This window comes from Diceros bicornis, chromosome 7, assembly GCF_020826845.1.
Source record: "Diceros bicornis minor isolate mBicDic1 chromosome 7, mDicBic1.mat.cur, whole genome shotgun sequence".
In the NCBI taxonomy this organism is placed as follows: Eukaryota; Metazoa; Chordata; class Mammalia; order Perissodactyla; family Rhinocerotidae; genus Diceros; species Diceros bicornis.
The window spans coordinates 61,084,160-61,096,347 of NC_080746.1; the positions used below are offsets into that span (position 1 = coordinate 61,084,160).

Consider the following 12,188-nt stretch of genomic DNA (forward strand, 5'->3'; position numbering starts at 1 on the left):
GGCATGGTGTGGTCAGGTAGCCAGACATTCCAATTAATAAGGTGACAAATACAATTTCACAAACACCAGACATGCCTCCACCCTTAGCCTGGATCTGCTTAAGCCATAGCCCTGGTCAGGTGCCATAACATCAGCATATATGGCAGAAGAAAAGTCACTGGTCCTTTCCTCTGTGCCAGGAATGCATCTAATCTGAAACCTGAGACACTTGGGGCACCCACTAAATGCAACAGTCACCTACTGTCCCATATGGAATAGCAGGGTCTTGTTACCTTCTCTATTCTGCAACTGTAGACTCAACTGACGCCCCACAAGATAGGCTGTCTCTTCTTGGTCTAGGTTTCAATGCTGGTCTACGTTTCAACACTTCATGTGGGCGCATGAATTTTGTATTGCATTTTTAAAATCAAATTGTTTATACCATCAGAGCCCCACACAAATAAAATATACTTTCCTATCGACTTTTATATCTGGGAGAGGCCCTAATGAAGACTATCATTAGGGGGTTTATACTAGCCTCCAGTGAGAACCAGGAATTCCCTGGACAGGATAATTCTTCTGTATAGTAAGGCCAGATACATTGTGTGATCTGCTTGGCTCCTGCTCTGCTGGCATTGAATATTCTCAGATAAAAGATAAGGCTGTTGAGATGCCAGATTAAGGTTTAATTAAGCATAGAGAAAGCTCTGAGTCAATGACACAAATTTTTTTATTATCCTTGGACAAAAGACACAAACTACGGAAAATTCCATAGTGGATGCATTTAAGGATCCAAGGAAGCATCAGGCAGTAAAAACAGTATTTTATTTTTTCTTTCAGTGTCATAAAATGTTTAGATGGAAAAAGTTTCAATATAGGAATTCAACTTTGAGTTGATTGAATATATTCATAGTAAGACTGTATAAGATAAACACAAGTCCCTTTTTTAACTCAAGGGACTTGATTTACCCTTAAAAAGAAGATTATTTCACGAAAACCTCCACTTGCTTTTGCATACTTATGTGCTGCCATCAACAGTGACCAAGATGAGAACAGTATTATAAAATTTGAAAGAAAAAAAGGCTCTTTGTAACTATTTGACACGTAGTTGAACATTTTTAACACTATTAAATATAGGAATTTAGCTTATAATAAAATTGATATTAAGCTCTTAAATAACTTGCTAAATTGGTAAACTGTTTGAAAAGACTTGTGTATAAATTAAGATTTTAATTTACAACTTAAACAAAAATGAGAATTAGATGCAGTTACAGGGACAGAATAAACCTAAGAAGCAGAACATAATGGCTATGAAAGCTGGTTTTGAAGCCAGACTGCTTGAGTTAATATTCCTTTACCATCATCAGTTAATAAGATACTTAACTTACCTAGCCCTCAGATTTCTTTTCTGTAAGGTAGAAATTATACTAGTACAAATTCCATGAGGATAAAATGAGAAAAACAATGCAAAAAATTATAACAGTGTCTGATACTTAAAAATCACCAATTGATTTTTACTATCAATATTAATATAATTTCTGAACACAAAAGTTAACTATAAAATCAGTGGACTGTGTTGGAGTTTAGTTTTATAACTATTGAAAACCCCTTTCACTTCATGATATAAATCCGTCTGGGAAGGGTTACACTTCAACAGCAATGAGCCATTTAGAACTCAGATTTAGCTTATAAATTCTAATCTTGTCTAAAAACAGCCAGGGCTTTCTAAATAAATGGGTGATTTTAGGGCTAGTTTAGGGAAAGTACAAGATTACATGGACTATCTTGTTGTGACAAAAAGCAAGGGAGTGTACAAATAATGAGGGGCATATGTCAAACTATGGGGAAGCCAATGAGGGAATTCCACTGTCCAAATCTGGTTCAAATAAATAGAAAAAATAATGGTATTCATTGGTAATAAAACAGAATAAAACGGTAATGGAAAATAGGATACTTACATATTATTTTATTACATCTTGAAAAAATAAAATATTCATTATAAAATCAATCTTTCCTTTGTGTGTTTTTTACCTTTTCATCTCTTGCTTTATGAAAGATTTGTTTATTTCAAATATATGTTGATACATTGTTCTTTATAGTGTCTTATGACCATTTCTTCCATTTCATTTCTTGTATTGATTAAACTTTTTAAACATTCGTTTCTCTTCACAACAGAATCTTCAGAATGTCTTAATCCTCAGAAATATTTTGCTTTTGTTTTAGAATTTATGTTCTTCATAAAATTGCTTTCTGTGTTATAAAATCTGTCTTGCATTATTTCCTTATTCTATTTGCCCTCTTAATCTAACCCACCTTGAAAATCTCTTTCAATGACACTAAATATTACTGTTCTTTCAACAATCTGGGGTATTTTTCTTAAAATTTCTAAGGCATTTTCTTCGTGCCATGTTTCTTAAATGTAGGCATTTCTCTTTGTTCTAACATCATTCCCTTCACTATAGTCCATCTTTGAGTGATCCCCTTTTCTCTAATGCGATTTCAACCATTTATAAGCTACCACTTCTGTGTTAATGGTGGATAAAATTTAATTCCAGAAATGATACAGAATTAAGTCTCATATATCTCTGGTAAATGTGCCACAGCCATGCCAACTTGGCATGCTACTCTACTCTGAATTGGTTCTTCCTTATTGTCTCCTTTACTATATACACATATACATACACAGATTAGAATATACATATATATATATAGATATAATCACAGATATACATATTCATTCAAGATAACACTTTCTACCTTTTCATAAACTTTTCTTTGTTTGATATATTACTCTCACTCTGAATGAGCTTGATACATGATGACTCCCACATCTATAATTCCAATTGAAATCTCTTTCCTAAGCTAAATACAAATAAAGTTACCAAATGTATCTCTCCATTTGTCTTCATATGTCCATTTCAGACTCAACATCACTTTCACGTCTCTATTTAATTTTTTCACATATGGAACACACTTATAACAACTGTTTTAATGTCCTTGTCTGCTATTTCTAAAATCTATGTCAGTTCTGGGTCAATTTCTATTGATTGACTTTTCTCTTCACTATGGATCATATTTTCCTACTTTTTTGCTTTCATATTTTTGATCAGATGGTAGACATTATGAATTTTACCTTGAGTATAAATATAATTTATATTTAATGTAAATTATTCCTAAGTACAATTATTCACATACCTGTTAATAGCCTTCAGCTTTGTTCTCATATTATATCTAAATTACTTGAAAACAGTTTGATCCTTAAGGATTTGCTTTAAAAATTTATTAGGTATGACCAGAGAGCATTTACCCTAGGACTAATTACTAATTACTGCCCACTAAGTAACATCCTCAACGCCCTGTGAACTATAAGTTACTCCAATCTGTCTGGGAACAGACATTTATTCAGGCCATGTGTGAGCACTGGGCCTGTTTCCTCTCATTCTTTTGGATGGTTGTTTCTTTGGCCTCAGATGGTGTCCTTACACACATGCACCAATTAGTACTCTGATGAATATTTTAGCGGGCCCTTTGCAGATATCCAAGGCCGTCTCTTTGTGTAGTTCTTTTTTCTCCAGTACTCTGTCTCATGAACTCTAAACACCTTGGTCTCCTTGGGTTCTCAACAATGGTTCCTCAACTCAGGGAGTTCACAGGTTCTGTCTGGGTTTCTGCTAGCTTTACGGTGGCCTGGAAACTATCTCAAAGTAGTGACCTGGGGCAATTGCAAGATTTATTGTGTGTGTTTCCCTGTCTCTCAGGGATTACAGTCCTTTGTTGCCAGATATTGATTGTCTTGAAAATTGTTGTTTCATACAGTTGTCTAATCACTTTGGTTGTGTTAGACTGAAAAGTAAATTCAATCCCTCTTAATCCGTTTTGTCCAAAAGCAGAAGTTCCTGTCACCAATGATCAACTATATGTTGAATGTCTTCTAAATATTAAGTATCATCCTAGGCATCCTAGGATAAAGTATGAAATAAATTCAAAATTTTTAGCGGAGAGGAAATGTTATAACCACAGGAAAGACATAATAAAATCTTAAAAGGAAAGGAAATGACTTACAACTAACAGCTCTACAGGAAGAAAAGGAAGATAAAACTAAAATTATAATAAGGCCACTCTACCTCAGACTAGCATAAGTGATGCTATATCTCTCAAAAAACTATCAGCATTACATGTTGTGAAACAATATAGTAATGGACACTCATAATAATGGTAAAGAAAGAAATAGTTTCCAATTCTCAGATTCTCAAAAAGAAAGTAGAGAATTACATTTCAAAATGACTTGCCTAAAAAATGATCCAAACTAAGTCTGGATACTTAAGACTCACTTATCAGGAAAAATCACTTCTAAAGAAGAGCTTATCATGTTTGTGGCGAACAGTCAAGATACAACTGTCTTCATGCTTGAATGTATGATTAATTATAAGGACTCTGGAGTATTGAGAAAAGCAAGTTTGGCATGGCCTGCTTCCAAGTAATTTGTTTTGAGAGGTGTAGTGTGTAGAATATTGAAACCACTATCTCATGAGAATATTTTGATAATCTCCCTCTGGCACTTTCCATCTAAGATTCTCTATTTGTTACAATAAATAACTCTGGTGCCAGGCAGATACATCTATGACAGGTTTCTAACATCTCATAAGAAACCGTCCACTCTCTGTCTGTGCCAAGGAGACTGAGACTAAAACAGAATTGTGCAGCTGAACTTCTTGTCAATCTGTACTGAACGTTTCTGGTTTCATGGTAAGAAGTTTGCACAACACATAAAAATGAATGTTGAATTTATTTTCTTTAAAAGAACAAAGACGCAGCTTCATCTTTAGGAGCTGCTTAACCGAAGATTTCCATAGATTCAGAATGAAAGTCATGGAAGTTCAGTGTCCTTAGAAAAGGAATAAAAAGGAGAGTTGGGAAAAGCTGTGAGTACAGACACCTACTTGAGGAACCAAGAAAAGTATTATGGAGTTCAAGGTTAATTGATGGGGATTCATAATACATAAGTCAGAGACCAAGGTTTTGTTTTGGGCTCCGGGGAAGACTGGAGAGATAATGTGTCTTAAAATGATTTTTTAGGAGGTTGAAAGTGGGACATACTTACTAGGAGAAGTAAATTTATTTTGGATCTCCAAGAATAGTCTATGAAATATCTTTCTGGCTAGGATGGGTAATCCACCACAGACAAATTGAAATCCAGTACTCATTGGTCAGTGCCAAAAACAGAAGGGAAAGACGAGTATAAAGGAGAGGAGACTGAATTCCAAGAGATTATGGAAGATAGTTGAAGCAAAGGGAGGACTGCTGGCTATATGTGTATATATGAACCTGTGGTATATGAATTTGTGTATGTTTAAATGAGGTGCATAGTGTGTTGGGGACAGTACTCAATGTCTTCCTCATGAATTTTGTATTTATTAGAGTCTCACGTCTTAGTGTCGTGGAATGCAGTGTGTTGAGTGACTGTGAGCGTGGGTAGTGTCTGTGGTATGTTTGGATGCTGCAGTCTCTTACGAATCATGACTTTCTTCTTTTTTTTCCAACATGAGTGACTCTGATACTCCACATGTACAGCTGAAAAAATTATACAGAACTTAATATTCTAAGTCCCTAAGAAGTCAACTTCCTTATTAGGGACCCCTCATGAGGGCTGACTCAGTCCCTTAACTAAAAGGATGTGCTTGGTAGAAAACTCTTTACTAGGCATATTATGAAAGAATGTAGTAGTATATAGTAGACATTCACAGCCAAGGGTATGTGAATGGACAACTGAACAAGCGTAAGTCTTGACATCAATGGATGAAAATGTATACATTGTGATTTATCTAGAATCTGCTCTTCAAAGATATACTTATATTTATAAAAAGATAATTTTTTTTATTTACACTTACCTGATTTTAAAACAGCACAGTAGTTCTAATATTGATGGAGGGCAAAAAAGAATAGTATCTTGTTCCAATCCTCCCTGTCTCTAGCCTTTTTCCTGAGCAGGAATCCTTCATTAATTTCTGTTTAATTTTTCTTCTGGTGTTTTTATTTTTGGTCATACTTTTGAATAATATGATTTTACAAAAGATATTGTGTTTTTATTTCATGCTTTTCCAAATAAGAGTTTAGGTCAGTTATATTATCTCCCCTCCTACCCCTTCCCACATGTCCAAATATAGTGGCATCACTATCTTGTTTCTGCTTGCAATTTTTAACAAGACACTTAAATCTAATTGTATTCAATAAATCAAATATAATCTCTTCCTACCTTTGTTTGTAGGACAAAGATATAAGTGCTAACACCATTTCCTACAATTATGCCATTTTTATTTACAGAAGTATTGGTATTTATTATTTCCTAAGACATTATATTTGTGTTTTGTAATAGAGATATTTCAAATTTTATGTAAGAAATTGTTAATGTTTGATACTATTCTAGTACCAGCGAAGATGTAATGCCAGTACTTGCTTTAATGATTAATCTCTCATATTTTGAATAATCAACATATTTAAAAAGAAAACATCAAACAACATAGAAATTAATTGTAAAGATGATGGTATCATATGAAGATTTTTTAAAATGACTTGGAGTGTATGTGGGTTATTGAAATATCTCATACTTTATTTCGGCAGGTGTAAATAACAGGGAAAATGCCCAGGTTTCCAGATGCCTGAATATTTATAGGTATGACGTTGATGCAGGGAAAGTGCATGAACTTCTTTCAGAGTTTTGGCTAAGGTTATTAGAAATAAAAGTAGATGCAAAGGTGATGAAATAAATTGTGAAATAGAAAGAGTTTTGAGAATGAAATTTTTCTAAGCATTGAGATAAAAAAGAAAATTATGTGCTTAATTTTTATTGCTACTTGATCAATGATTAGAATGTTCTAGGCCAAAAGATCTCTAGTAGCTCTTACATTTTAATAGCAGTTATCCATTGCCCTAACTCCAGATAGTTATTCAGATAAATTTGGAAATGTTCTAAGGATCAATTCCTTGATGTAAAGATGCCTAGGATTGGTGCTGCCCCAGAGGAGTTAGACGCATTATATTCTCCTATCTTAAAATCTATATTTTTCTGCCAATAGGAGCATTTAGAAGCTGCTCTGGACTGGATCCCAAGAAACATCTTTACGGGGTTTATAAACAGTAGCTGGCTCCAGCCACCCACTCTCCTTCTAACAGGCATTCCTGGACTGGAGGCTGTACAAATATGGATCTCTGTTCCACTGTGTATCATGTATCTAATTGCCCTCTTAGGTAACTGCACTATCCTCTTTGTTATTAAAAGCACTTCCAGCCTTCATGAGCCTCAGTACATCTTCCTGTCTATGCTGGCAGGCACAGATATGGGTCTGTCTTTATCAACTCTACCTACAGTACTCAAAGTCTTCCTCCTGAATCACAGAGAGCTTGAGTTCCACTCTTGCCTGACACAGATGTTCTTCATCCATACCTTCTCCTCAATGGAGTCAGTCATCCTGTTGGCCATGGCCTTTGACCGATTTGTAGCTATCCCCAACCCACTGCTCTACACCGTGGTTTTAACACCTCCTCGGATTATTGGGGATTGCAGCCGTGGTTAGGGGTGTGGTGTTGCTAGTACCCTTGCCAGTCCTGCTTCAGCGATTATCCTTCTGCAAAGATGTTATTCTATGGCATTGTTACTGCTACCACCCTGATGTTACGAAACTGGCCTGTGGCCCTGTCACAGTCAACACCATCTATGGGTTGTCCATTGTTCTCTGCTCCTTTGGAGTTGATGCTATGTTCATTGTCATTTCTTACATCCTTATTTTGAAAACAGTGTTGGGTATTGCCTCAGAAGATGGTCAGCTCAAGGCACTTAATACTTGTGCTTCCCACATTTTCACTGTCTGCATCTTTTATGTGCCACTCACTGTGCTGGCTCTAATTCATAGGTTCGGTACATTCACGTCGTCTCTTCTCCATGTCACCATGGCCAGTCTCTTTCTTTTCTTAACCCCAGTGCTTAATCTCTTGGTTTATAGCCTAAAAACCAAACAGATAAGGTCTGCAGTGCACAAGGTATTCAAGGGCAGGAGAAACTTTCTCAAGTAGTCAAGTGTGGCTTCGTGAAAAAGACACCCTGACTCCTACTTCCCCTTTCATCAATTCCCTCTAGGGAATGTGTCTTCAATTCAATATGCCAGTTTTGTGAGAGTTGAGGCATTTTCTTCTCTTCTGCCAAGAAGATGGTGTTATTTTAGTTCTTGTCTTGATCTAATTCATTATTCACAGTGTTGAATGTGGGATCTTACTGAAATAATTTTTTTCATGTCTCTCTTCTTTTTAAATATTTAAGTTTACGTAATTAAGTGGTTTACAAACAGCTATAGGATAAAGGTCAAGTTACTAACCTATTTTAGAATTTTTTCTGTTTTCTTATCCCTGCCTTTCTCTCCAGCCTCAACTCTGACTATACAATGCCAGTTTTCTTCAAACTGGATCATTCAATACACATTTACACATGTATTCCTGCCTTTCTATGACTCCAAACTTTACCAATTACTTGGCTTCAAATCTCAACACCAATCTTAGACACAACTTCCTCTATTATGAAGTTTTGAACGTTTTAGTAGAACTGGCACTCTCCTTTTTCCCTGAATCTACCCCATAAATAATTTTATTATAATACTCACAAGATAGTTTTACTTACATTTTCATGTCCGTCTTCCTCAATTAATTAAGAATTGTTGTGAGAAGGCACTGTGTTGCTTTATCCTAAATCTCTGGTATATACCCTATTCAGAGGCACAGTAAATTTCAATTGTTTTCTTTAATAAATGAATAAATATTCATGGGCCTAGATAATTGCACTTGACAATCACAATTCTTACCTGCTAACAAAACTACTGTTTAATTACCCTTCCCTTCTAAATAATCAGGGACCAGCTCTGTTGTCTTTGCCTTTGCATCTTCAGTACCTTTTGGAGTATCTGTAATATTGTATACAACAAGTATATATCGATTGATAAAAGCCTAAATTAATAAATATGTCAACTGATAGATATCATTGGTAATATGTTGTACCTGGAAAGTGTGATTTTTCCACATTAAAATGTAACTATAAAGCAATGAGGGAAATAGTTAAAATACTTTATTCTTAAAAGGAGAAAGGACATTGAGTTTTGAATGTCTACCTCAAGCTCCAAACTTTAGTAACATTACCAAAACTAGCCTCTCTTAAACCAAAGGAGGTGAGTTTTATTAGCTTTACTTTTAGGGAAAAGAGATAGTTAAAAGATACTGAGTAATTTGTTAGTATATACCCAATCAAAAATGAATGGACTCAGGATTAAAAACCACCAAATATTATATATAAATATACATAAATTCTAGCAAATCCAGCCTTTTTTTGGCCCCATTTTAGATTTAAAGATATGTAAACACATAGTAACCTTGACTACTGTGAAATATAGTATTTTAATCAAATTTTACTTTTTATTCATGGTCACTAACATTAAACACATTATGAATTCCCTGATTCCAGCAAATAATTGTCCTGTTCAAAGATATAATCTTTTGATTATCAACCTGTGTCTGCATGAGAAATACAGTACCCCAAAAAACTGCTAGTTGTAGAACTAAGACTTAAATTCATATCGATACTCCTTCAAATGTCATGCTCTTAACTCTACTTCATATTTCACGCCTGCGAAACCTGAGGTCTAAGAAGAAAATTGTCAAAACGTGTAGCTTTAGCACATTGTGAAATGTGTAGAGGTCAATGTGGAATACATGTATTTTTATTTTGTTTTCTTTTTTAAAGAAATGTGGAATAATCAAATTCAAAGTCTGTAGGGACAAAGCAGTTAACAGTTATCTTCTAGAAAATAAGAATGCAACCAGAATTAACCAACCCCAGGGGAAAAATGATCTCATTCTTATAAATTTCTATTTATCTATGAAAAGAATCATTCACTGAGACAGAAGATTTTACTTGGGGGAAATACAAGCAGTAGAATATGATAAAAGAAATATTTTGGAGGAAGGGTGAAAATGGCAAGGTGATATTAATTGAAATATTAACATATTGATTCTATTAATTAATTAAGATTACTTTGTCTTCTATTAGCCAATTCAGTATTTTTCCAGGGCATTGAAATGCTGTGCTTAGTGTAGGCTAATACTGTCCTCGCCTCATACTACAGTAATACAATAATTAACTATTTTACAGTAGTCAAGGTTACACTGATAATCTGTTACACACACATCTTTTTGAAATTAATCAGCAATCAGCAGTTAGCAGAGTTTTCATTTTTTAAGCCCCTTGCCTTGAACTGGAAACTATTTCATTTTGTTATTGTTTTTTTATGTTATTTTTCATAAGTCTTTCTCTCTCTCTCTCTCACTCACACACACACATACACACCATGACATGATGCCCCCAAATGGGAATTCTTTATATTCAGTATGGCCAATGCATTTCATTACCTCACTATTACTATTTATTTTCTATAAATTTTATTTGGAGAAATTAATTTATGCAAAATGGATGATGGATGAGTACTGTAAATGTATATAACAATATTATTCCTTCACTTGTTTTAGATATTGTTATGGAGTAAATAATGAGTCAAATGTAAAACACCCTTTTTTCACAGTGGACTGGATGATTTCAGGCAGCATGGCAGAGAAGATGTGCCTTAAAATTTTATCCTCATACTGGACTTAAGCTGAGAATTTTCCTTTGTATTATACAGATTTTTTCTTTAACTGTATTTCCTGTCATCAGTATAGAGCTCTTTTATATGAACTCTACCTACTGAATCCTGCCTTAAGTTTTCTCTGTTTCATTCTTCCATAGTTTCTTCTAATGAAATACGCCTCAAGTCCATCCATACGATTCAGAGGCCAAAACCTGATGAAGTGATTTACTGTTTCTTGTTGCTGCATGTGTACATGCTTGTGTATCAGTTCTGCATGTACATATCTCTGTTTAAGAATCCAGCTGCCCCTGTACCATTAGTAAATACATGTACAATGAAATAGTTTGAGTAAAAAAGACTGCACATCCTTAAAATCATAATTAAGCTACCTTTATATCATCTTCCACATCCCATTTCTGACCAAATTATTCTTTATTGCTGATGATATTGCATTATTTAAGGCTTTTTAAACTCTAACCCAGACTTTATATTTACCATGTAACTCAACAGTGTCCCAGAACAAACCCCTCAAGTATTTATAGAAATACAAAAGTATACAGTAGCCAGATTTATAATGTTTGGCATTCAATAAAAAATACCAGACAAGGGCCAGCCCCATGGCCCAGGGGTTAAATTCGGAGCACTCCTCTTTGGTGGCCCAGGTTCAGTTCCTGAGCATGGACCTACACCACTTGTTGGTAGCCATGCTGTGCCAGCAAACCACATACAAAATAGAGGAACATTAGCACAGATGTTAGCTCAAGGTGAATCTTCCTCAAGCCAAAAGAGGAAGATTGGCAACAGATTTTAGCTCAGGGTGAATCTTCCTCAGCAAAAAAAAAAATAAGTACCAGACACACATGAAACGAAAATATAGCCTATAATAAGGAGGAAAAAATTAATTGAAACTGACCAAGCTGGATAACCAACAGGATGTCATAATAAAATTATGCTTAGTGGTCATTGTGCCAACAAAGAAGTTGGATTCACTGAAATTTTGGATGTTACAGAAGGCATAATATAAGAGGTCATGATTAATCTAGTTATTAAAGACAAGCAAAAATTTTCTCAATGAGGGATCAAAAGTGCATATTAGATACAAGAACATTTTTGAACTAACATACACTATTCAGAGTACTGAAAATTGTTTAGTAAGACTGGGGTATGGAAGAAAGGTAGACAGGTCAGGCCATGGAGAGTCTTGCATATCATATGCATTACACTAAATTTATCAAACACTGATTGTATTGCAAAAATTGCAAATAAAGTTTCAACATGATCGTATTTGTTTTACAAATTTTATTCAGTAGTGTAATCAATAGTTGGGGCATGGGGTAACATTACATGATGAAAAATCAGCTATTGTAATAGATAAATAGGGTGATAATAAAATCTTGAATTAGTGAAGGGACTATAGAGATATAGATAAATGAATCCATTTAGCACACATTTAGGAGATATGTGAATAAAATTAATGAAGACTAAATGTGGGAAAAGGTAAGAGAAATATATAGAGATAATAGGATTATTTTTTCTCTATAACAACATAGA

General features: G+C 34.5%; 1 protein-coding gene across 1 annotated transcript; it reads left to right on the forward strand.

Annotated features, from left to right (window-relative positions):
* The first annotated feature begins 5,520 nt into the window (after positions 1-5,520).
* On the forward strand, positions 5,521-8,046 carry LOC131409051 (olfactory receptor 51I2-like). Its single transcript, XM_058546252.1, is given in 3 exon segments — positions 5,521-5,544; positions 7,053-7,528; positions 7,530-8,046. Coding segments are annotated over 3 exon segments (1,017 nt in total).
* Positions 8,047-12,188: the final 4,142 nt, after the last annotated feature.